Source organism: Parambassis ranga, chromosome 19 (genome assembly GCF_900634625.1).
Source record: "Parambassis ranga chromosome 19, fParRan2.1, whole genome shotgun sequence".
NCBI lineage: Eukaryota > Metazoa > Chordata > Actinopteri > Ambassidae > Parambassis > Parambassis ranga.
In genome coordinates, this window is record NC_041039.1 from 4986221 (window position 1) to 5013614 (window position 27394).

At 41.6% G+C, this 27394-nt stretch overlaps 1 protein-coding gene across 4 annotated transcripts; it reads right to left on the minus strand.

Moving 5' to 3' along the window:
• Positions 1-5405: 5405 nt before the first annotated feature.
• map2k6 (mitogen-activated protein kinase kinase 6) lies at positions 5406-26838 on the minus strand. Of its 4 annotated transcripts, none has more exons than XM_028431786.1 (12): positions 26772-26838; positions 13360-13423; positions 12525-12573; positions 11934-12047; positions 11742-11861; positions 10944-11060; positions 10796-10847; positions 10209-10336; positions 8712-8789; positions 8305-8444; positions 8000-8045; positions 5406-7760 (listed from the first exon to the last, which is right to left on the minus strand). In XM_028431786.1, the coding sequence occupies exons 4-12, from the start codon at positions 11970-11972 to the stop codon at positions 7683-7685; spliced, it is 798 nt and encodes a 265-aa protein (XP_028287587.1). In that variant the 5' UTR covers positions 11973-12047; positions 12525-12573; positions 13360-13423; positions 26772-26838; the 3' UTR covers positions 5406-7682. The 4 variants fall into 4 exon arrangements, with proteins under 4 accessions (XP_028287587.1, XP_028287586.1, XP_028287588.1 ...); XM_028431785.1 differs by having other exon boundaries at positions 26473-26831; XM_028431787.1 differs by lacking the exon at positions 26772-26838 and adding an exon at positions 23628-23645.
• Positions 26839-27394: the final 556 nt, after the last annotated feature.

Here is a 27394-nt window from a genome sequence, read left to right on the forward strand (position 1 = left end):
GCAGTAGTGGAAGTTTCTCAGACATAACACTTTATGCTTGTCCTGTCTTGGCTATGATCCTCTTCTGCAGGCATCACTGCTGCAGGTTAAGCTGCTTTTGAGCTTACTTTTTTCCTTTCTGCTCCATAGAAACAAAAATTAAACATAAAGGAAGTGATAATGAGAGAGATCTACAACAGGAAGTGTGCAAGCTCCAGCACGTCATTCACATCTCTATAATATTCTGGGATTTTTATTTTTTATTTATTTATTATTATTTTTATTTATTTCCCTCTCTTTTCGAAACTTTCCAGCAGCAGTATTTACTGCACCAGATGATCAGCAGTTGTATTTTAAGATGAAAGGAAAGTAATGATGTGTTGTAATCTTTTTTCAGTCTCCGTAGCAGGAACTGATATACCGGTACTCTCATTCCCGAGGCGGTAGGGGGAATATGAATGAACGGGACGAGCATCCTTACACAGGTCTGATTCATCTTTTTCCCAAACAGAAAGAAAAAGCAGGAAAACAGATAAACACTTCTGGGATGGCCTGAGGAAGAAGAGGAGGAGGGGTGCAGGAGTTTAAAATCCTCTTTTCTTCCCTTTTCCCAAGAAGCTACGCTAACGCAGGTGTACAAGAAGTCATATGAAACACTTTCACCCTCTATCAGGAGGGAAAACGCAGCTGTCCTTCAGACTGAGAGCTGAGCAGATTGCTGTTTCTTCTGCTGTGAAAGAAAGGGTCAAGTGAGGCTTTTTTGAAGTACCTTTTCAGTAATGGAACCGTGGGGCTCCGGAGGTAAAACATCCATCATGGGCCCCACATGTTTCGAGGCTGGACATGGACAGGATGTAATGGTTGCTTTTTCTTACATAGACGCATAAAAGTTGAAAGTTTAATGAACATTAAAAACTCTTCCCCAGAGTCCAGTGCCGAACCTTTAAACAATTTTTTTTTTTTTTTAAAGACGAAGGACTGCATTTCATTATAAATCATTCTCCGGCTTTTCACAGTGCACCCTCAGAAGACTTTCCATGACATCATCAACTGTTGGTATGGGAAGCCAGTCGCTTATATTCAGAAATTCAAACCAGGTCATGCAGGAGCTGCAGTTGGCTGCAGTCAATGAGGAATCTCCTGCTGGACCCATCAAATACAATATACGTATATGCGGTGGTTTACAACATTTAGGGGTATTTATGTGAGATGCAGCAACTCCAATCAATAACAGTGAAAGTACTAAGCACAATCTAATGATGACAATGCATCACCGCTGCTGTGTAGTAAATCCAACAACCCATGAAAGAGAAACATGTCGCAGGTCTAGTTTCCCCTTTGTATCAATAGTGTAGAAAGTCAGAGAAACATTGCAGAATTTCAAGTTTCTGGGGGGGTCTGAGGACCAGTCCTGGTCAGCCAACACTACAGCACTATCAGTAGGGCTCAGCAAACTGCGCTTCCTGAGAGTGCTCGGGAGGCACAACAACTAAAGCATTGTCATCTTTTTAAAACTCTTAGGAAGGGTTACGTCACAAAGGATGCACCTGTTCGAATCTTCTTCTGCATAAGCAAAACTACAGTCCAGTGAAACGAGATAGCATCGAACATTTGAATCCCAGAGGTTGCCTGATTTACACACCGTCCAGGTTCACAGAAAATCCTCCAGTCTGGGTAAATAATAAACATAAACCCTGTCACATGTCAGGGTTTTTTTTTTTTACTTTCCACGAATTCAGGATGGAGGTTTTCTAAACTGCAGGGGTGAACTCTGCTCCTGCAGGTTCTGAGAGATGTGTCGCCGAAGGAAGTCGTCCAGCTAAAAATAACACAGCTAACAACTTAAAAGTCTACAAGTTCAGTGTTGGAAGGGATGTGCGTCAAAAACACACTGCATGCTCGGGCAGGGTATATGTGTGCGAGTTTTCTTTGTGCTCACACACACACCATCTATCCGGGTTTGTTTTTGCTTTTCTGAGGCGCTCATTCTCTCATCTTGTTTGTGTTATGTGCAGGAGATATTGTGTTTTTATTTTCTATCATTTTTACGCACGCAACATCCTCCACACTGTACGTGCCAGGAAGTTCAACGAGTTTAGGTCCCAGCCCTGGAGCTGCTGCACTTCGTGACTCTTCTCGGGCCTGCGAAAGGAAATCTTTAGTTTTACAAGTGTTTTTTTTTTTTTTTTAATTGTGTAGTCCATCACCATCGCATAAAAGACACAAGTGCTGTTTTTGCTGCCTCTGTAAAATTGGTCAAATGAACCTCACATTGTGTTTGTGATGTCTGTATCACAGATCAAGGTTTTATGAATAGAAACAGCAGCTGCGCCTGTTAATTCAGTAAACATGTGTCACATTCCTGCTGCTGTGACTCCCTTTTGAAGTTTTCTCCCGCTACACTGCCCTCACCCCAAATATTTTATTTTATTAATTTTATTTATTTATTTATTTAACATTGGTCCTTTTTGTGTTGTTGCCTCCGATATCTGGCACCACAATAAAAGTTAGACTTTAAGTAAAGATGGATGACATGGTCATTGTACAAAAATGAGACCAGAATATCTCTTTTTGGCAACATGTCCTTAGTAAAGGAATGTCACATTTGGTCAATAAACATCTGCCAGACATGACACATAGTTATAGTTATGCTTATGAAACACATGTACACATACGACATTATTTTGCATTTATGCTAAACAAATAATCATATTGCCTCGCTTTTGGGGATCTGTCATGATCTGCCATTATCATGGCCAAAAGATTTCAAAATATTGATGCAATATGGAAAATAATAATCGTTACCGTCTAAAAGATATATCGCTGTCACCAATATTAAAAAAAAACACATAAACATCTTGACTCACATTTGGCTCTAGGGGCCAGTTTAGGAACTGCAGATTTTGACACAGACACAGAGCTTATTGTGTAAAAATACCTCTTTTTTTAATTGAATTTCCATCATTAAAATTGCACACAATCAGTTTGAGCAATCTAAAATATTTATAGAAATTCATTGAGCTCTAAATGAACAGTCATCAGTCTTTAGCAGAGGTTTAAGAGACGTGTTAATATACTGAGAACTTCACTTCCCATGGGGCATAGAGCTGTAGACTTAGTAACCCTCCCCAAACATACCCACTTTCCCAACAGCAACAAAAAAACAAAAAAGACCCTCATCCGCGTACAGTAGCATCTCTGGATTATTTTTGAAAAAAAAAACAAAAAACACAAATAAATACAGCCCACCCAACCATTCCCCCCCCCCCCCCCCCCCCAAAAAAAAAAGCGAACTAAAAAGATTAAAAAATAAAATAAAAAGAACACCATAACATCAGAAGTCACATACAGCTGTGAGTACCAGCAGTTTACCAACACAAAGCTCCGGTTCAATAGTCATGTTGGGATGCTTCAGCACACACACACACACACACAAATGACAACTCTAAATAATCTGAACACATCTGTTAAAGAGCTGGATTCTGTTAAAGAGCTGGATACTTTCATTCATCTGCTGACACATTCTGAGGATGAGGAAGAAGTTGAACAAAGTTTCCTCCGATTCACTCCAAGCTTCACATCTCTACCTGACCTTCAAAAAGAAAAAATGAAACTCTTCCTGTAAAAAGCCACCGGCCTACTGGATGTTACCGAAACATTCATCCAGAAATACGTGCTTATAGTTGAGTGTTCAGATTAAACTCGAAAGGTTAATAGGGGAGTCATGATGGGATGTGAAAATAATCACCTGCTAAGGCAAGTTTCCACTCGGACGTCCTGCCCCCGGTTAACCCCCCCCCGCTACAAGGGTTTACTCAGCAGGTGACAGAACGCCACAAATAGATTCATGGACGGGAATTCCCGCGTGTGAGCAGACATGTATGAACACACACACACACAGGGGGGGGAGGGGACCTAAAGCGGGTTCTGAGGAGGATGATGACCGTTTCATGTGCTGTTATCTCCCAAGAGAGGAGCAGCAGGGGTAAAGATAGCTCTCTCTCTCTCTCACACACACACACACACACACACAGGAAAACACCATGTGACTTGTGATTGGACTCGAGTCTTTTCTCATTAGAGCATATTGAAAACTCCACTGTGACTAGAAGACAAAACGGCACTGTAAGCAACTTAACGGATGTCTGCTTTACTTCAGAGATTCAATAGGAGTTGAACAGAAATGTGCAAAGCAGACAGCAAAAGCAGCATTTTCTTAAAAAATAAAAGAAAGAAAAAGAACAAAAAGGATTTTTTTTTGCCCTTTGTTTACTTTCAGGTTTTTTTGTAAGTGCTGCAAAGAGGATCACATTTATTGTCCTTTGCCTCCTTCATTCCTTGAATCTCTATTCCAAAAGCAGAATTATCATTTAGGTTTTGCAAAACTGAAACATATCCCCTTTAAAAGTAAGCATGACTTTATTACCATCATTTTTTTTTTGAGGACACTCAATTAATAGCGTCAATATTAGCATGTGTATGTATTTATGGTAATACTTTACAATGATGGTCCAATTTAATAGTTCAACTTAAATAATGCTTAACTCATGATGAATTATACACCATGAACTCTAATTAATTACAGATTACTTCACCCTTACTTCATCATTAGTAGGGATACATACACTGATTTATATTCTACCAACGGTTTCCATTAATGTTCAGAGTCTCTATAACAAAGGTAAGTGACATTTACACATTGTTGAACCCAATTTAAAATCATTTATGGATAAGGCTAAATTGGTAACATATCAATGAATGTATGTACCATTGCTTAACTATTGATGAAATAAGGGTAAAATAATTAGTTCATAGTGATCCATGGCAATTCATGGTGTATAATATATTAACTAATGTAGGCAGCACAATGGAGCAGTGGTTAGCACTGTCTGCAATGAAGGCTTAGCGCTAGCACCTAGCGTCGAGAATTAAACGGGATTACAACCAATGTTAAGCTTATAGGGTTAACATAGGCTAATTCTATTTTCTTCTAATATCACTAGAGAAAGAAGTCAAAACCTCTAAAACTGTGGAAAAAAAGCCAAAGACTGTAACCTCTCATAAACTAAATGACTGTTTCCTTACAGTAACACACTCATAATGTGACTGTGTGTGTGATATGGCTCCTCAGTACAGTGCAAAACATCACAACAGCAACATGCAGTGTCAGCAGTGTCCGAGAGAAGGACCACCCCCCCCCCCCCCAAAAAAAAGAACAGTGTTTCAATGTAAATGTACACCCACAGAAATGCATTGTTAGGCACTTAAAAAACACCACTAAGCTACACAACTAAACCACCGTATGAGACCATGCATGTGATGATGGAACCTCCTCAGAGACTACCCCCGCTCCCTCCCCTCCTCACCCACCTCACCCAGGACTCTTTGGTCACATTCACTTACTTATAGTGCAGATGTTGATTAGCTGATGAAAAAGGTGGAACCTTTTCTGTAAAAGTGTGACTTGAATTTTACTAATTTCATCATGCAATAAAAAAAGAAGACATATTTTTGTACAGAAATGTGCTAATGCTTCACTACACAGACAAAAAAAGTAACAAGCTGCTGCCCTGATAGTAAAAAACCTCCTCGCTTACTGAGAAAGCGAGGAAGCTTCTGTTAGCGACGCTTCCAAGTAGTTATCTGAACTAAAGGTTGTGGGACTCAGGTGTAGCGGGGAACAGGTTAGGGGGTGGAAGGGAAGAGGAAGGTTGTTACTCTGCCACAAAACAGTAAACTTCCTGATACAATGACAGAGTGGACTGTACCACAGTTAGGACAGAGGGTTTGTTTTGAAAGCCTGCGGAACAGTACAGTCAAAATATATTTAATTCTTTTTTAAATAACAAGTTAAAGGTCTGACAAAGACCCAATCTCTCCAGTCTAGGTGCAGTACTCGAGAAACAGAAGAGTGTTCCTCTTTGATCCTAATTATTCATATTTATTTTTACATGTTCATGTAAATGATTCTTTGAGAAAACAGTGGGTAAAATAAAGGCTTATTGATGGATTTAAATCACTAGCACACCTGAAGCAACCGAAACTCCACAAAAACCATCAAATGTGAAAAAAATATCAAGTTGCTAAGGCAAAAATTAAGAAAATAATAAAAAAAAATTCTATATCAAGTTTCCCATTTTGACTAAAGCCACATTCTGCCTTCACCATGAGAAAAAAGCCAAGAACCAAGGCAAGGAGTACAAACACACAAGAGACGTGAAGCACACAGGAAGTGGAATCATCACGCCACGCAGGGCGCGCGAAGAGGGAGAGGGTTGGGAGCAGGTCCCCACGTCGTCATCACGACGCGTCGTTTTCCTCATTTCTATACAGAGGCACATAGAAGGCGAGGTTTAAAAGCATTTTGAGCCACGACAAACACACAGGCCACACAGAAAAAACACACAAGAAAAGTCTCTGATGGATCGGTCAAGTCTTCAGAAAGAAAACAGCAGTCATAATAAATACAAAAAAAACTGCACTAAATATGTCAGGGGAAAAACTGGACCTAAATAATAATAATAATAATAATTAATAGAATATTAATAATAGCAATAACATCCAGTTCTTTTTATGTTGAACAAAGAGGGTTGTGATTGGCTCAGTACAAACAACAAGGAGAAAAGAGCAAAACTCTCCTCCTATGACAACACACACACACACACACAGCTGCATACAAAGAGCAACTCTGTCTTGTCCACTCCTGTGCATTAGCAGGACGGTTCTTAAAGGCATCAGTGAGCTTTAAATGAAGTTCCGCTGCACAGATCATGGTGGAATATATAGGGGTAGATGGAATTTACATGCATCTGTCCCCACATAAAACTGATGATGAAAATAGTTTTGGGTTATTAATAAAAGCATTTTTTTTTTCATTTTGGTCAGATTGTTACTCTTAAAATTGATGTTTTGTGGGAAAAAAAAACTTTAGGAAATTTGATGTGCAGCTTCACACACACACACACAGACACACAAACACAGGCAGCCAAGACCCGAAAATGTGTAGTAGACCTCTGCCGTTATCAGGAGTAAGCAGTTGCATTACCTATGGGGGACCTGAAGTCAACAATCAGACACTGTTCCTGACTGGCCATCTGAGCATGTTTTTTTTGTTTTTTTTTATCCAGAGATATATTCTGTACATGCAGTCAATTAATAATCTGATGCAACACTTTGAGTATGCAAACATTTAGATTATACACAGATAGCATTATATCATTTATCTTTTTTTTTCATATATAATCCGCACCTCTTTTCACTTTTGTTTTTCAGCAAAAAGAAAGTAAAACTGAACTGGAGTTCGATGGTTACGGCGGGCCACGCGGGGTAAACTTGCTTGACTATCGTTTGAGGAGTAGGTGGTGCACAGAGGTGGAGCAAAACTTAATGAGGGAGAGGGAGGTTTTGCATACAGACGTCTTAAGTGATTCCAGATTGTGTAGCTATAGCCCCACCCGCCACGCCAGGTAAGCTGTACAGGAGGACGTGGAGGTCGGGGCAGGGCTAGGGGGAAGAGAGGAGCGGAGGGTCGGGGGGACAGTGTGGATGAGCTCCTTGCTCAACTGTTGCGTCAGCTGTTCCTCTGGGCTCCATCTGAGGTGTAAGAGGGAGTCTTCGCAGTGTGACGGGGCAGCGGTTGGTGCTTTATTTGTTGTTTTTTTTTTGTGTTTTGACGAATCCTCCCCCTCTCCTGTGCGCGGAACTCAATCCCCCAAGATGACTTTCACAAAGCTAGCCACGTCAGTTTCTTTGGCCTCGTGGGAGGTGAAGAAGGGATGTTGCTGAGGAGGAACACACTTTATATTAGTCATTGGACACTCTGATGCGGGACGATAAGACACTTCTTGTAGAGGAGTGTCCTTTACTTTTTGTTTTTTTTTTAACAATAAATGCACAGGGATGCACAGTCCCTTCAGCCCGTCACAGAAGCATCTGGTCAGCTGTGAGCAACTAGATTTTGTACATATAGTCTCAGTGCGCCCTCTAGTGTCCCATTACCAGCATTACAAACAGCACTCACCATGAGTTCTGTGTACGTCGGCCGCTCTGTGGAAACTTTCTTTAAGCTGCCGGATGAAAAAAAAAACACACATCAAAAGTCACCACACATGCAAATAAGGTAAGGTTCATAACTACTGGTACACTGACATTATATGTTTTTTGGTGGTTCATACATAACGGAACAATGGCTGACATGCAGCTGCATGTCCAGGTGTGTCTATGCAACGATTGATAATAGGCCAAACACTAACTTGATCCACTAAGCTAGAATCGAAACTTGTGTGTCTGATTTTTTCTGCAGTTTTAAGTGTTTTCTGAACGAACCACTGAGAGGTGAAGACCACAAAGTCAGGGGAGAACTTGTCGGCAGGAAGCTGGGGTGAAGGTTCTTCCACCACCTGCTTCAGCTGCTGGAACGGCGTCCCCCACGAGTCGTACGGGAAACGCAGTATGGCGAGCTCGATCTGAGCACACAGAGGTGAAAAAGGAGTGTTTAAACACAGTAACGTGCATGCTCATCATATTTATTTTATTTGACGCCTGCTCATTTTCATTATTACCACAGAGAGCTGCATCACACATATGATAAAGATGTAGTGAATATATGACGGTTAGCCATTTTAGCTGAAAAACTATTTTTTTAATAACTCTTTTATTTGTATTGTTGGGCGTCATGTAGCTTTCAGATATTTGTTTAAAAGACATTCAGGAAATGTGAGAAGCTGTGTTACCATGGTGATTCCTAAACTCCAGATGTCCGATTTGACGTTGTAGCCTTTCTGGTTTGTCTCGGGGTTAATCCTCTCAGGCTGTGGGACACAAGGTCACATGATGATGTCAATTATGGCAATGAGTTGTCAAGGACTATCAGCCCACTCTCCCACTTTATACTAAACTACATGTGCACACACAAAACACCATGTTCCAAACCTGGGCCTGAAAGCCACTCTGCCAATCAGCTCATTAATAATATGAATAATAACGGATTCCACGACTCAGTCATGAATTTCTGGACATGGACATAGGTGTCCATGTTTTTTTTTAATTCAAAATTTTCAGGGAAAGGTTAAAATACTCTTACTGAAAGTTACTGAAACGTAAAAGTGTTTATTAAACCATGTAAAAGGACGAGCTCTGTTCGTTGTACATCAAGTACAAAGTATAGTTCTACAGTGGTGCTCGAAAGGTTAGAATTCTCTGCATTAATATGAACCAAAACATCAGAAGGTCTTCAAAACAGATTCTACTCCATCTGCTCAGGTGTTTTCAATCAATGCTATGAGTATGAGGTCAGAGAGTACACTAACTGAACTCTGTTATAATCTGATCTTCACAACATGTGTTTGTAGAAGTGTATAATGACATAATCAAAGGGCATTTTCTGAGGACCTCATACAAACAGTTGTTGCTGCTCATCAGGCTGGAAAAGGTTACACAAGCATTTCTAAAGAGTTTGGACTCCACAAATCCACAGACAGACAGACAGACTGTGTACAAATGGAGGAAATTCAAGTCCACTGTTACCTCCACAGGAGTGATCTATCAACAAAGATCACTCAAAAAACCAGTCATGTAACAGGCTGCAGGGTTACAACGGAACACAGGGTAACCTGTAAGCAGCTAAAGGCCTCTCTTTCTCGTTGGCTAATGTTAATGTTGATGAATCCACCATCAGGAAAACACTGAACAACCATGGTGTGCATGTCAGAGCTGCAAGGAGAAAGTCACTGCTCTCCAAAAAGTTGCAGTTTGATAAAGATCATGAGGACAAACCAGAGGGCTGCTGGGAAAATATTTAGTGGACAGAGTTGAGTGTTATGAAGCATATATCCAATATATGAACCTATCCTATGTTGAAAGCATGATGGTGATAGTATCAATCACTACAATTCTGCATTGTACTCCTGAAGGAAAATGAATGAATTAACTGAATCTGAAGAGAAAGTGGGTCATTGTTGCTGTTCTGTAGTGAGGAATGGGCTGAAATTCCTCTAGACTGTGGGAGGTTCACATACATGTAATACTGGATCATTTTCCTGAATAATTTCTGCATAACTAGTAATATTTCTTGAATGGGTCATTTTGAGGGTTTTGTGTGTTAACCCGCTGATGTCTTGGGTCAAATTTATGCACACATGCAAAACTGCTTGTCACTAAAAAATAAATGAGGTAAATGAGGTTGTTCATCAGAAATACATTTTTAATATTGCATTTTGTTTGTGTCTTACCGCCATGTAGGGTTTGCAGCCGGCGTCCATTGTTTTGGCCACAGAGTCCACCAGGTAGCCACTGATGCCGAAGTCGCACATCTTCACCTGGCCCAATATGTTGATCAGCACGTTGGAGGGCTTCACGTCTGGAGAAAATAAACAGCACATTATCGAAAGGTGTTTGAGGTTTGCTGTTAAGGCCTGAAGGCGCGTGGTTGCCATGGAGGTTTCGACACAGGAAGGATTAATCGTTCAATCATCAGCGTGTGGTTAACAACTTTCAGCTGTGCGGTTTACAAGTCATGTACAGTAAGTTCACAGTTGCACATATTCAAAAATGTCCTTCAGATTTTAAGCTTTATTCATGTCAATCTTTCAAAAAAAAGGGGTGAGTCATTTCCTCACTGTGAACACAAATCCAACACTGAGGGCAATATTTTACTGCCAAAATCCACACAAATCAGAGAAAAAGATACTCATTTAGCAGCCTTAACATAGCACTGAACACTGATCCTGAGAAGGATCTGCATTAGAAAGAAAGAAGGAAGAAGCATCTGAGTGGATATAGACCCTGAGATTTAATGGGTTTGCACTTAGTCTCTTACCTCTGTGTATGACTTGCAGATTGCTGTGCAGATGCTCCAAAGCTTTTACTATCTGAAATAACACAGCCCATTAATAAGCAAATCTGTCACAGGAAGCTCTTTTTAATTGATGCCGTTGTGCAGTTACAAGTGTTGCGAGTGAACCCACTGAGACAGCGATCTTGCCCAGGATGTCCTCTGGGATAGTCAGACCCTTCTCTATCACCTGCTTGTAGAACTTATCTAGGGAGGTGTCCATCAGCTCCATGCAGATCCAAACGTCACCCTGGCAACAGGGAAACAGATTTGGGAAAGAGATTCAGGCACAAAAAACAAAAAGCAGCCGGATTTTAAACAGACAGACAGGAAGCGGTAGATTCGTCACACCGAGGAAATCCTGAACATCCTACTCGATGCTGCAGGAAGCTTTCTGCATCCAATGTAAAAATATATCTTATTGGGTCTTAGCTCTTTCTTTCTTTCGTTTTTTTATTTCTCTGATCTTGGGCTGAATTTGCTGTGACAGCTGTCTTGAATGTTTCCACTTCTTCAATCTCCTACAATCTTTCTCACTGTAGAACATTGAACTCCAAATAGTTTGAAATGGTTTTAAAAGTCTTTCCAGATTGATGCAGCAACAGTAGCTTCTCTAACACCATTGTTTATGTCTTTCTCTTTTGTCATTGTATTAACACACACCTGAATGTTTCAGAGCAGCAAACTGTCAAAACGTCTGTTTTTATAGAGGTCTGTACACCTGCTGATGATCAATTCATCAAGGACTGATCATCAGCAGCACCTGCTGCAGCTCACACTATAGCATTAAGAGGGGACATAACACATTTTGCTAAATAAATAATAAAATATGTTGTTGTTCATCTGAGGTTGTATTTGCCCAACACTAAGACCCACCGCTTTAATTGATCTCTCTTTGAGAAAATGTAAGCTCAGTGTATAAAATATCTACCTCTCTGAATAGCGCTCCATAGAAGGTGACTGTATAAAAACAGTCCACTGTCCTCATGGAGATGTCCAGGTCCATGAGAAGCCTCTTCTGCTCCTGAGTGTTCACTGTGGCCCGAATCCGCTGAGGAAAAAGAAGGACCTCATGAATACGCACATGAAATATGGACAACATTTATACATTTCTTTCACCCACCTTAACGGCCATGATCACATCACTAGGCACGTGTCTCATCTTGTCCACCACGCCGTACGCTCCTCGGCCAAGCTCGCAAATCTGCTCCAGGTCATCTGCCTTCACCTCGAAATTCTGCTCGACAAGGACGAGTGTGAGTGAATGTCACATCTGCTACCTAGCAAAATGTCTCCTTCACAGCACACCAAGACATTATTACATTATTAACCAAAGGAAAAAAAAAAATCAGTTTGACGTGTGGCCAGCTCGAGCAGAGAAAAAAAAAGCAGACTCTTTTGCCAATGGAAAATTCCACTTATTTGATGAGTTTAAAATAAATATTTTTACAGCCTGATGGGTAATAAAAAACATTCCAGTCTCCCCACAATGAGAAGTGTTCAATTCAGGCTGTAATGTTCACTGGGCCATTCTTTACAGCGAACAGGCCCATTATTAAGCCAAGCTGCGTAGAGCAACCAAAATACACAGAGACATAAAGAGCAGTAAGACGTTATGTAAGAGTATGTGGAGGAGAAAAAAAATACTGAATGGGATTATAAAAGGTGGAAAAATGACAGTAAACATGACCCTAAACATAAACAGAATAGTTACCTTCTCTCCGATAGTTACACAAGCTTTGGAATCCAAATCTCTGGGTGGTCTGAAACACACACAAATTATTACTTATTATTATGTAACAATGCTAACTATCATGTTAAATAATCCTAGTGAACATTGGTTATGGGTTATGACATACATAGAGAGCACTATGTAGTGTGCACTATGAAGTAAGTAGGGAGTGATTTCAGGGTAAGCCTATATAAAACAGATTAGCTACATTACATTAGCATTAACCTGTGGCAATCCTGCATCTTTTAATAGCTCAAGAGCAACGATACTAACGACAGAACGAAGAAAATAAAGTGAGAAGTTTCTGAAAGTGTCTTTTGGTTGTTGTTTTTATGAGTCATCCCATGCACAGTTGGCACGAAAAAAGTGTACATGTTTATTTCTGCTGTAAAGTTTTTGATATGGGAGTATTTTTGACTCGCTTTTGGGGCCTGACCCTAACCCCTAGTGGCTGCAGAGAGAACTGAACTTTTTACTTTATTTCTAAGCCTTGGAGGTAAACATTGCCTATTTTCTTAAAATAAAGTCTTATAAAAAGTATTAAAAATAAAAAAACACATCTAAAAATAAAATAAATTATAAAAAAATATATAATTTATAATAAATCTGAATTAAAGAAATGAAATACATTATTATTATTATTATTATTAATCAACAAATCATTTTCTGAGCTCAGAATTGATGATGTTGTTTACCATTACATTTGCATTGCTTTTTTGATTTAAAAGCAATCAGGTTGGTGCACAGTAGAACTTGAAAAGTAAAAAACCTATTGCAAGAGCCTGGAGCATGCGTGTTACATTATGCAGTGACTTACACAGCGGCAGGAGTAGGCTGCTCAAACACCTCCTTAGAGAGCTTGAGCACCGGCTTCCTCTTACCTGAAAAGAAAGATGCACATCATTAGAAGGTCATGATCTGTACGACACTGCAAGTTAGAGCCACCAAAACACAACTGTGTATGAAAAAAAAAGACTTAATCCGGTAGTTGATTTCACTGTGAGTCATTATGGATTCATTCTAAAATAGTAAAAATGAACCCTGCTTTATACCTGTAACTCCCTGTGCACTGACATTTGTGTAAGAGCTGAGTGAGTAGAAGCAGCAGACTGATGAGGCTCCAGAGGACGGTTTTGCTGGCAGCAGAGCATACCACAAGATGAAAGCATACTTAACTGCTTAACATAGCTCGAGATGAGAGATCATCACCTTTTCCTCTGTTTTTCCCTTCAGCAAACACTCAACAAAACCAGATTACATTTCCCATCCAGCCAGTCAGACCTTAGCAACACTCACACAGCAGCAAATCTGCACTTGAATAACCTGCTGTACTCCAGATCTTTAAACAGAACAGGTACTGAGAAGCACCCGCTGCTGCAGGCAGCAGGTCACACGATGCTACAACACAGGATGCATCGTACTGTATATCCAGCCTATTTTCTGTTGATGCTGTGACCGCAGCTCGCAATTGATACTCATGGCTGGATGCTACGAGTGACTCCAGATCCTAACTGAAAAGTGCTGATAGCAGCAAGAAGGAGGAGGAGGAGGAGGTCTGGCAGTCTCGCTGTGCTCGCTCCATGTGGAGGTGATGCACTGGCTGGTTTAAAGCCTTGAAAAATGTGTGTTTGACCGCAGGTAGCATTTGGCTCACACCTCCTCAGACCGGCTCACAGCAGCTCAAACCAGTCTGACCGTGGCCTAGAGGGACCCCTGAGGACTAGCTGGCAACTAACTTGTTGTTGAACTCCCAAAATGTTGACTGATGATTTGATTACACAACCCAACACACATATAATAATCAAATAGTGCAGCGCTAGGTATTAAAAAATAATTAGAATTAAATTAGAATAAAAAATATGTACGTATGTAATTGTCCAGTAAAAAATGAGATTTACAACTGCCAAACAATTTGTGTGTAAATTTGGGTGCACACAAATTTTAATCTATGCATGAATACCAAGTAATACAAATGCATGCAAATATAAAAATTACCAGATAACATTTGTAGGTGTGCGTTTTATATATTTATATATATATCTCTCTATATATAGAGAGAGATATACACTCAACAAAAATATAAACGCAACACTTTTGTTTTTGCTCCCATGTTTCATGAGATGGACTTGAAGATCTAAACTTCATTCCAGATACACAATATTACCATTCCTCTCAAACATTGTTCACAAATCTGTCTAAATGTGTGATAGTGAGCACTTCTGCTTTGCTGAGATAATCCATCCCACCTCACAGGTGTGCCACATCAAGATGCTGATCTGACATCATGATTAGTGCACAGGTGTACCTTAAACTGCCCACAATAAAAGGCCACCCTGAAATGTGCAGTTTTGTTTCTGCTTTATTGGCGGTCTGGGGACTCAGAACCAGTCAGTATCTGGTGTGACCACCATTTGCCTCATGCAGTGCAACACATCTTCTTCGCATAGAGTTTATCAGATTGTCTATTGTGGCCTGTGGAATGTTGGTCCACTCCTCTTCAATGGCTGTGCGAAGTTGCTGGATATTAGTGGGAACTGGTGCACGCTGTCGTATACGCCGGTCAAGCACATCCCAAACATGTTCAATGGGTGACATGTCCGGTGAGTATGCTGGCCATGCAAGAACTGGGACATTTTCAGCTTCCAAGAATTGTGTACAGATCCTTGCAACATGGGGCCGTGCATTATCTTGCTGAAACATGAGGTGATGTTCATGGATGTATGGCACAACAATGGGCCTCAGGATCTCATCACGGTATCTCTGTGCATTCAAAATGCCATCAATAAAATGCACCTGTGTTCTTCGTCCATAACAGATGCCTGCCCATACCATGACCCCACCACCACCATGGGCCACTCGATCCACAACATTGACATCAGCAAAGCGCTCACCCACACGACGCCACACACGCTGTCTGCCATCTGCCCTGAACAATGTAAACCGAGATTCATCCGTGAATAGAACACCTCTCCAACGTGCTAGACGCCATCGAATGTGAGCATTTGCCCACTCAAGGCTGTTACGGCGACGATCTGGAGTCAGGTTAAGACCCCGATGAGGACGACGAGCATGCAGTTGAGCTTCCCTGAGACGGTTTCTGACAGTTTGTGCAGAAATTGTTTGGTTATGCAAACCAATTGTTTCAGCAGCTGTCTGAGTGGCTGGTCTCAGACGATCTCGGAGGTGAACCTGCTGGATGTGGAGGTCCTGGGCTGGTATGGTTACTCGTGGTCTGCGGTTGTGAGGCCGGTTGGATGTACTGCCATATTCTCTGAAACGCCTTTGGAGACGGCTTATGGTGGAGAAATGAACATTCAATGCACGAGCAACAGATCTGGTTGACATTCCTGCTGTCAGCATGCCAATTGCACGCTCCCTCAATGCTTGTGGCATCTGTGGCATTTTGCTGTGAGACAAAACTGCACATTTCAGGGTGGCCTTTTATTGTGGGCAGTTTGAGGTACACCTGTGCACTAATCATGATGTCAGATCAGCATCTTGATGTGGCACACCTGTGAGGTGGGATGGATTATCTCAGCAAAGCAGAAGTGCTCACTATCACACATTTAGACAGATTTGTGAACAATGTTTGAGAGGAATGGTAATATTGTGTATCTGGAATGAAGTTTAGATCTTCAAGTCCATCTCATGAAACATGGGAGCAAAAACAAAAGTGTTGCGTTATATCTGGTCTCCGTGTAGTATCACTGTGGGTTTTATTTAGTGAAATAATAACATTTGTAGGTGTGCGTTTTATATTTATATATATAAATATAAAACGCACACCTACAAATTTTATCTGGTAATTTTTGCTTCCTGCGCATTCTAATGTCAAAACGTGTCTGCACAGGTTGCCCGATACGCATTTTGTTTTGAGATGTGGCTGTTTTGGTTGCGTATGCGAGTGAATATTTTGCTCTGCGACTGAGGGGAAAAAATAGGAGCACTTGTGCGAGTGACTTCTCTCAACACAGACTGACAAGGTGATGCCTATTTTGTAAATCCAACTTACAATATAACAGTTTTCACAACATCTCTTTAGTAAAGGAGTACAAGTGATTCACTGTGGTGGTGGTAGGGGACAGGGCGATGCTTTGTGACTGGCAGAATTTCCTCTTTAAATAACGCCAAAAAGTAGCCCTAAACAGGATGTACTGGATTTGAAGATGCCACTATCATTTACCATTATTGTTACTCACCAGGAAACTGAAAATGTTTGCCTCCTCTGTAGCTGTGCGCCTCGTTTTTGCCTCTGGTCTCCGTGTAGTATCACTGTGGGTTTTATTTAGTGAAATGTTGTGGGTAGTTTATGTGAAGTTTTTTAACTTAGGAGCACACATGCTCCTGGAGAAAATAGTTAGCGTAGAGCCCTGCATTATGACTTTGACATTATGATTGACAGCTGCTGTCAGAGAGAGAAAGATGGTGGCTGTGGACTTCTTCCAGACATGCAGAGAAAATGGGAAGGAACCTAAACCCTTCAAGCTGATGGATCTGAGGGAGCTTCATAGTTGTATAAGTTGAACTAGCATTTTGCATTTTTTTTATTTGAACATAATTCAAATTGCTTGGTGTGCGCAGATGCACATGTATTTTTCACTTATGGGTGATTTGTGACCTTTTGAGATGAATAACTCTATATATAATCCAGTCAGGTGAGGACAGGCAGCCATGATGAATGTGTAACAGCTTGTGTAGGATTTTGTGTGCATGTGACAGAGCAGCTGATGCCTGCTCTGAGGTAACATTTAAGGTAACCGCAAACATCCACACCCAGTGATGTCATGACACACTGTAAAATCATAAGATGGTTCATGTGAAGCAGTGCCAGAGGAATAACTCTGGCACTGCTTCACATTGTTGTCCTGAGAGGAAATGCAAGTACAACAAGCTACGCACTGATCAGTCACTCTCACACACGCATTTCAGTGCATCCTGGTTTGTTCAAACAGTGGCAGGGTGTGACCACTGCTGTGCTATGCAGCCCTCCACCGGTGGCCTCTTGCTGTGCCAGCCTCCTGGTCTCCACTTTCCAAAGCAGCTTTGTTGCACTAAAATGTGACTTTAAACCCCTCCTACATGCATTTTACACAGACAACAATAGTTACTGGAGAACAGCACTGTGCTAACAACTCAAACAACAACTAAGAAAAACAACATCTGCAACAAGACGGCATAACCTTGAGTGAGTAGAGAAGAGGGTGCACATGCACAAGCAAAAGTTGTGTGATTATTATGCACAAAAGGAGGAAAAAAATAATATTAGTGTACATGACATGTGGAAGCCGGTGCATGACTGCATCTTTCATAAATCAGTATTCATCCAAACTTTATTTACACTTTTACTGTGAACACATGACAATCAAAGCAATGGAGGATATCTAATAGCAACGTTTCAGCCATCAGTCACAATCAACATGCACAAAAAAGGATTCTTTTATGTTTATCTTTACATTACCCAACAGATTTAATGATCCATAACATTATGATCAACATGATGTGTGAGTTATATCAATCATGTTACCAACATGAACCATGCAAATGATAAAACTACAACTGCTAATCTCTAGGCATTATAAAAACTACAAAACAGTTCCTGCTGTTGCAGTAACCTGACACTGAGCACTAAACAAACAGTCACCGTTGACAGGCCATGGATAATTTCATTTCAAAGGCCAGCTACTGTTGTATGCATTGATTTTGATTTTGGATGAGATATGTAGATCACTTATGGAAAATGAGTTTGTACTGTAATTAAGCAGAAGGGGCACACGCAGTGTAGATTTGATAACATAGGAATAGCAATAACAACAGCACAGGAAGCAATCTAACTATAAAATGTGTAAATATTATTGTTTTGTCATACAGGTATCTAATTAGACCTTCTTGGCCTGTGATGTCTGATTTAAGTGCAGCACCAAAAAACACAACCTCTGCAGCAGAAGTAACAACAACTTCCACACGAAGAGCACGGAAGGAGTAACACGTACATGTTTACTAACGGGACCTGGAAGTTTATCAGATGATTGACCTCAAACAATGTCAGCACAAAAGGCTCACTGTGCAATCAACAACGGAGCAATGGAATCCTTTTTTTTTTCTTTCACCGCAAGAGCATGCACTGAAAGGGCCTCTGCTTCACAGCTGCACAGAGATGAGACAAGAGGAGGCATGCTCCTCGATGCAGGAATACCAGAAAAGCTCTGCACACATTAACACAGGCACAGCTGTCTCCGACACACAAAAGAAAACACAACAAGGGACGCAACGGTTGCATGGCTGCAACTGTCTGAGGAAGAAGAGAAGAATGAAGGAGGTGGTGGTGGTGGTGGTGGTGGTGGTGGTGGTGGTGGTGGTGGTGGTGGTGGTGGTGGTGGTGGTGGTGGTGGTGGTGGTGGTGGTGGTGGTGGTGGTGGTGGTGGTGGTAGAGGGGTGGGTGGGTGGGGGTGGGTCACAGGGGCAGAGGGTTATATAATGTGTGTGGCTGGAGGGAATAAGCATGAGCTCTGCATTCTATCATAACACAACGATGGTTAAATCTTTTACTGAGGTGGGATGCGATCACACCAGCTGATACAAACACCACTAATGCAAGAATGAACAAGATGCTAGTTACTGCATTTAGCCTGAACATAACAACACCTGCCGTCACATTTCAGAATGTGACCCTTTGAATTCTGTGTGCTCCAAAGCAGCAACTAATGACTATTTTTATAGTGGATATTGATTATTAATGTGATTATTCTACAGAGCTTTTAAATTTAGCTTGAGCTTGTTTTAAAAATCTGTTTAATCAGATAGAGAGTCATTTAATTCTATCTTAAATAATCTTTAATTAATTTGCTTTATTTTTAAGTAATGAAAAAAATCAAAATAGCGGTAAATTGATTATATAAAAATTAAATTAAAAATTATATTTTTTTTCAGTAAGCAGCAATAAAATAATGAAAAAAAAACTGGTACATTTTGTACTCCTTTCCCATCCCATTAATCCCACAACATAATAATCTGTTCCAACCCAGTCCTACAAAAGTCCAAGAAGACCCATGGAGGGTGGTTAGATTTGGCCAAGCTACACTCAACAAAAATATAAACGCAACACTTTTGTTTTTGCTCCCATGTTTCATGAGATGGACTTGAAGATCTAAACTTCATTCCAGATACACAATATTACCATTCCTCTCAAACATTGTTCACAAATCTGTCTAAATGTGTGATAGTGAGCACTTCTGCTTTGCTGAGATAATCCATCCCACCTCACAGGTGTGCCACATCAAGATGCTGATCTGACATCATGATTAGTGCACAGGTGTACCTCAAACTGCCCACAATAAAAGGCCACCCTGAAATGTGCAGTTTGTTTCTGCTTTATTGGCGGTCTGGGGACTCAGAACCAGTCAGTATCTGGTGTGACCACCATTTGCCTCATGCAGTGCAACACATCTTCTTCGCATAGAGTTTATCAGATTGTCTATTGTGGCCTGTGGAATGTTGGTCCACTCCTCTTCAATGGCTGTGCGAAGTTGCTGGATATTAGTGGGAACTGGTGCACGCTGTCGTATACGCCGGTCAAGCACATCCCAAACATGTTCAATGGGTGACATGTCCGGTGAGTATGCTGGCCATGCAAGAACTGGGACATTTTCAGCTTCCAAGAATTGTGTACAGATCCTTGCAACATGGGGCCGTGCATTATCTTGCTGAAACATGAGGTGATGTTCATGGATGTATGGCACAACAATGGGCCTCAGGATCTCATCACGGTATCTCTGTGCATTCAAAATGCCATCAATAAAATGCACCTGTGTTCTTCGTCCATAACAGATGCCTGCCCATACCATGACCCCACCACCACCATGGGCCACTCGATCCACAACATTGACATCAGCAAAGCGCTCACCCACACGACGCCACACACGCTGTCTGCCATCTGCCCTGAACAATGTAAACCGAGATTCATCCGTGAAGAGAACACCTCTCCAACGTGCTAGACGCCATCGAATGTGAGCGGATTATCTCAGCAAAGCAGAAGTGCTCACTATCACACATTTAGACAGATTTGTGAACAATGTTTGAGAGGAATGGTAATATTGTGTATCTGGAATGAAGTTTAGATCTTCAAGTCCATCTCATGAAACATGGGAGCAAAAACAAAAGTGTTGCGTTTATATTTTTTTTGAGTGTACTTTACATGTATATCTTTGAAGTAAACTCATCTCAGAGTCTGATGTGTGTTTAATCACAAAATTGTTACTATAGCTCAATAGAGGCTGGGGTCTACATCACCAGGCAGTACCACAGGCTCCCCAGAAACATTCCAGCACATAACAGCAGAAGGTAAGATGCTACTGGGCAAAGTGTACATGGAACACCATGCATAGCCAGGTAGCTGGCATGGTGTGCAGAAAGCTGTGCAGCGTATGGGTTAGAAGTCCCCCTGTCAAAAACGGAAAACCCCCCCAAAGATAGTGGAGAACGACCGAGCCAAGATCTTATAGGACTAATGGCTAATCAAGTGGACATAGCGGTGGTGGACAAAGGGAAGAAAGAGGCTGCAGTAGTAAATGTAGATGTAGCGATCCCATGTGACAGCAGCGTAAGAAAGAAGGAAACATGCAAAGCTCAAGAAGGTGTGGAGGGTGAAGATAAAAGCGGTCCCTGTTGTAATCAGATCCTCTCAGGACAGTGACGCCCATAACAACTAGAGAACAACAACTAACATCTCAGTCCAGATCAGCACAGTCGTAGGAACAGCAAAGATCCTCAAGCTCGGAGGCCTCTGACAGAACACCTGAGTTTGTAGAAAGGGAAAGGCAACCCACAGGAGGGCAGGTGGGGACTTTTTAATGTATATAGTTAAATTTAGAATTCCTGGTCCCTCAGTCATCGCCCCAATTCAGTGGAAATCTCCCAAAATTGTAAACCTCTTCAACAAGGTCAGGTTAGGGGCTGGAGCCCAGCTTAACTGAAATTTACAAAAAGACATCCCTAACATAAGAGGATATTCTATCTGTCTAAGAGGTATTAAGAGGTGGAAATACTCACAGTACTAACTAACTAACTAACTTTTACAAGCACAGTACTATTTCAGACTTTGTCCAGATCATGTTGCATAACTCAGACATTTCCTTTTTCTTGCTGAGCTCAGTATCAAACTTGCACACTATGGTAAGTTGTGTGGGTTAATTAAAAGCAGCAGTACATATGATTCCCAGTGATTTGCAGCACATGAGCTGAAGTATGCGTTGACATGCCAAAAAAGGGAGGCCACAGGGAGACGGGTGCCTGTGCCGGGGACACTCCTTATTCCCGGTGAGGAAGGTGAGTAATTGACTTTGCTGAGCAATTATCTTTTTTTTTCCTCTAAAGAAGTGACAGCAGCTGACAGAGACAACGCTCCCAGTGTGCACCACGCCCGACATGAGCATGCAATCATCCGCGTCCTGCGTGCACGTCAATTTGTGAGAGTGAAAAGGGGGAAAATAATGCTGACGGGAAGGTTTTTGCAGGGTGCTGCAGGGACAGTGCATGCAGAAAGCCTCTGTTTGTGTGTGTGGGCCTGCAGGATAATGAGCCCGGATGACGGTGGTGTTTGGTGTGTGTGTGTGTGTGGCGGAGAGGGTGGGACATGCGGTGCCAGCTGCTAACCCACGCATGCACTCCGTCTGGAATTTCAACAATCCCAAGAGTTCCTCAATGGAATTCCACAGAGCCAGAGGAAGACAGATCAATCGCAGAGGGAGGGAGGCAGCCAACTGCAAAACAGTGACACAGGGAAGGGAGAGACAGCAACACAGAAGTTGGAAGGATGGGAGGGAGGTGAGGGAGCCTGGTAGCAAGAGAGGGATTTGAAAATAACTCCAGTCGGAGCCCTTGGCTTCGTGCCCCCACCACCCCGCTGCCACCCCCTGTCTGACCGCTCTGGCAGTTTGTTAGATACTCTACACTTCCAAAGATGGCAGCTCCTTTAGGTTACAGCTGTTGGACGCTCCTTTGGGAATCATGTCATCACCCGGCTCACACTATGCTTCCTGCGCTCCCGTGATCCTCGCAGAAAGCTAAAGGGAGTCCGGGGTGGCGGCTTCACCTCAGAACCCCACAGACATAAATTTAGGGGACGGCAAGCTGGTTGCTGTGCAGGTGAAGTCAAATCGTCAAAGCAGGGACTATTGATTATCTCGCACAACAGTCTGTACATTAAGATTAACTGCGTATACAGACAACTACATTGCTTGGTTGAATGTCTATTATAGTATATTTGCATCATCCTAAAAATGTAGCTCATATCAACATAAAAAGGCAACAAAAACCCATAAAAAATGTCATCATTAGCCTGAAGAAGGTAGCTGAAAAGTCACGTTTCTAACAATCAACCCTATGACAACACTGTACATACAGCATTTACATGCAACTGAGCTACTGTCAGCTGACAGGAACATGCAGACACCATGAAGGAGCAAAACCTGAAAACCTACTTTCAGATCATGACCTTTAAAGACCTCATTATGATAGCATCAAAGACCGTAAATATAAACTGAGATAAACATTGTAAATAAGACGTCCTAGGCTTATGGAAGCCATAAGTCCAAGGATTTTTTGGCACAGTTCAATTAATTGACAATAAATACGACAATATTACCAGAGATATGAGGCTTTTCCACCTACTCTGGTACTCAAAGCACTTCACACTACTTCACATTTTCCCCCTTTAGCACACACATGCACACACCAACGGTGCAACTTAGGGTTAAGTGTCTTGCCCAAGGACACATTGACCTGCAGAAGGCAGGGTATCGCACCACCGACCTTCCAGTTAGGTGGACAACCACCACCACTCTACCACCTGAGCCACAGCCACCCTAAACCACAGCTACCCTCTTTTATGGCTGCATAGATACTGTAATGTATAGACGTGCATCTATAATCCTCGCATCAGCATTATGTGAACTTAACCGCATGCAACTCCAAAAGCAATAACAATGTCTGGACCTCGGGGGACCTCAATGATAGCTGTGTCCATGCTTCCAAAGAAACATCATCAAAACTATTTTCTGCAACAATTGGTACAAATATTAATGTATTTACCAGTCTTTTCGTGAGCGCACCATGATCAACAAACAAGCCCTTCAAAGGAAAAAAAAGGCCAAGTCACTGACGCAGCCTGAAATGATACTTCCAACATTGCGGAATGTGTCCGTGCTTGCAGACATATTTCACACCTGTGTGTACATCTGCTGCTACGGATAATGCCAGAAAACTTTATGGGTTCATACCATTTATGATGATTTATGTCATCTCCATTAGTACATTGTTTCTTTGTTTCGTTATATTTTCTTCCAACACACACACAATTTTCCTGAAACTCCTGCTGAGGTGCTAATTGGATCGGCTGATGGGTCATTTTATTCAACACAAGCAGAAAACACAAGTGTTTTGTAAGAAAAGGTGTAAGAACTGCTGAGTACCTTCAGACAACTCTCAAAAATCAAACTAGAGAAAATAGCTGCTGGTGCAACAACGTTCCTCCATCAGCATCTTAATGTGCAGGGAGAAGTTGGAGCAATTATCCAAACATTCAGCGCCATCTAAAAAGCGAGACAGACACACAGAAATCTGCTGGGGAAAAAAAGAAAGAAAGAAAGAAAAGATAAGAGCTGAAGTTCAGCAGTACAAGCAGAGATGCCATCAAGGCACACACGCAACTTGCCTATCGATTTATTTGCATTCACCGTCTGCACACCGGTGTGAACACGTCCCTCCCTCACCCATCCTCAACCTCCTTTTCATCTGCAGCGAAACCTGGAAAACCTGCTGCTGCAATTGCAAACCTAGAATCACATCTCTCACAGGAACATCACTCATAGCACAGCCAGAATTGTTTTTAAAAAAAACTCATTTTTTACAGCATGCAATGCAATAAGCTTATCCGAACAGTCAAATTTAGCATCTGTGCAGCTGTAAAATGTGGCTGACATTTGCTTGACAAACAGGCAGCACCACTGCCATCGACCTGCAATGTGCACAGAAATCAGAACAAAAAAAAAAACTAACTATAAGAACATTTCCTTAGAATATGAAGACTTCCTTCTTTGATCAGTTTGTAATTTAATTTAACTTTTAGCCCATTTTAATTAACAGTTAACATTAACATTGGCCGACTTCAAATTTCAGTAAGTAAATAACCACTAAACTGACTCATTTCTCTGCAGGAGGAAGGGCAATTTTAATATTACCTGCCCCGGTCAAGGATTTTAATCTAATCCAGAGGGCGCATATGTGAGTATTTTCTCACCCACCTCCTCAGTAATAATTACAAGAGAAATTACCTCCTGTTTTTCAGTGAACTCGCTGTGATTTAAATCCTGTCTGGAGTCACATCCGTGTATTTTTTTTTTGTAAGAGTAATTTACTGAGTCAGAGACGACAGGAAAGAAATTAAAGGTGAGAAGGGAGAGCGGTAAAGCCATTAATGCCAGTATTTTCACTTTGGGCTCTAATAAAAGTAGCTGAATTAGCCATTAGCATCTTCTGTCTGTGCTGATGCTGCAGAAAAAAACGAAACAGCAAGCTGAAAGATGCTAAAATGCTTCACACGTTTTTACATTTCAACAATCTACCAAGAATCGAGGCCTTCACACTGTCACAGTGGAGCTATTCTTTAAGCCTAAAGGTGATCAATGGAAAAACCTCTTTTGTTGCATTTATCTGCTATTTTCTGCAACAAACAAACTACTTCTTACCTCAGAGCAGCTCATTCATGTACAAACATAAATAAAACGTGTGCATTAATCATCACAGGAGCAAAAAGACAGTTCCTCTGTGTAGGTGGGTGGACAACTGACTGTACCAGATAAACATGCTCTGACCATTGGTGGCTCTCTCTCTCTCTCACTCCCTCTTCTCTCTCCTACCTGTTCACCTCCAGTGCAACCTCTGTGTGTGTTTATGCAAGTGTGTGTGTGTGTGTGTGTGTGTGTGCTCAGCATGTTGTGCAATGAACCAGCCTCACTTTGGACTTCTTGGAAAACACGGTGAGGGGAGGAAAAAGAGAGAGAGAGAGAGAGAGAGAGAGAGAGAGAGAGAGAGAGAGAGAGAGAAAACGCCTGAGCTGCTTTGACTGCAGCTGTTTTCTTTTTTTTTTCCCCCTGCAAGCTGATGCGTTCACTGCTGTCAGGACGTTTGCCACACGGGCTTCTGTTGTTTGTTGTTATTGTTGCTGCTGCTGCTGTCAACAGGCCCAAAAAGTTGGGGTCAAAGTGTCATGGCTGCACATCTCAGAGGTTTCAGACACATCAGGAGGAAGCAAATGAGGGAGTTACAAAAAAACCCCAAAAAAGATACTCAAAGAATCTGGTGTTCCTGAACTCACCACCACCTTAAAGCTAATTCTATTATTAGATTTTCATTTTCTCTCCCATAAGCAGAAACAAATCTGCAGCCAATAAACACTCAAACTTGCACTGACAGCTGCAGGTTGTCACGTCATGTTCAGCCCCCCCTCTGACCCCTCCCCCCTCCTCCTCCTCCTTGCACCAAAACCACGCATTTTTGGAGCCCTGCACGCAACATGGCTTTCATTAATGTACCTTACGCAGCGTGCTCACTTGTGCAGAGTTTATTATAAAGAGTTGCAGTGTCCTTTTCGTATCTGGTGACTATTAAAGGCGCCCTGTACCCAACATCCTTTGCCGTGTGTGCGCTGCTAATAGCGTCAATATGAGTGAGTACACACAGCATCGTCTTACCAGGAACTGTGCAAAGGGGAAGATCTTAAAACAGGAAATGCAACTGCCCCCCCACCCCTCCCCGTAAGCCATCTAACTTTAAAATGCACCGGTCGTGATCGATCTGCAGCCGTGCACGTTGCAAACCGTGCAGCACTGATTGCATATCGGTAGTTTTTTTGCACAAATCGGGTTCATATTCTTACCTCCCTTTGGCTGAGACATTTCCCCTTTGCTTTGATGAGGGGGAGGGGAAGCACAAAAGACTTTGCCTTCTTTCTCACTCCCTCCCTCCATCGCCCTCGCACTGGAGCTTCAGCGGCTTGCTTTTGCAACAAAAGATGCAAAATACAAGCCTCGATCTTCATGCACTTGGAGCCTTTTTGCGTCCGAAGCGTGCGTGTACGTGCAAAGAGCGCCGTTACGAATGCACGGCCCCCGCAGGCGTCAGGAAAACTGCTAATTTTTTGTAATTGCACTGCAAAGAATTCTCCGCAGCACTTACATGATGGGCCAAGGCTGGCAGCTGAAAGCTCCTAACTTGGATCAGTGTGAGCCCCTGCGAGAGAACGTTCTTCCTGCTTGGAGGCGCAGGGGGTTGTGGGAAATGTAGTCCCGGCGGTGCCAACGGCGTTTAGCAAGATAGAAGTTATGTAAGACCAGCATGCCATAATAACTTTTCTATTTTACCACTTTATGATAAAATCTATAAATTATGGCTTAATTTTAATTTAAATGACGATTCATTTTCATATTTTAAATTTAGACCGCGCATTAAATTAAATATGAATTTTGTCAAATAAAATAAAATAAATGAAAGTATAGTCAGCAGGGGTCGCTATTGTTTTTGCTAAATCGCCCTATATCTATATATATAAAGCTATATCTGCTTTATCATAATTTAATATGCTATATATATATATATATATATATATATATATATATATATATATCATATATATATATATAAAAAAAAGTTTAAGACAAGTTGATGAAAATACAACTACAGACCTCACTGGAAGTAGGGGTGCAGAATGGACTGCAGCACCCCCTATTCGTATGGGGCTGTAATCGCATGGAAAGGTTATGAAATAAAATATTAAATAAAAATTGTATAATATATCTTTA

Bases quoted from the DNA above. Each gene is read 5' to 3' on its own strand.
- map2k6 (XM_028431785.1), bottom strand. From the start codon at position 26,563: ATGGAGGGAGGGAGTGAGAAAGAAGGCAAAGTCTTTTGTGCTTCCCCT. The intron at 11,061-11,741 runs GTAGATATTTTA...CCCTGTTGCCAG, and splicing joins ATGGAGCGCTATTCAGAGAG to GGTGACGTTTGGATCTGCAT. The intron at 8,790-10,208 runs GTAAGACACAAA...TGTGTCCCACAG, and splicing joins GCTGCAAACCCTACATGGCG to CCTGAGAGGATTAACCCCGA.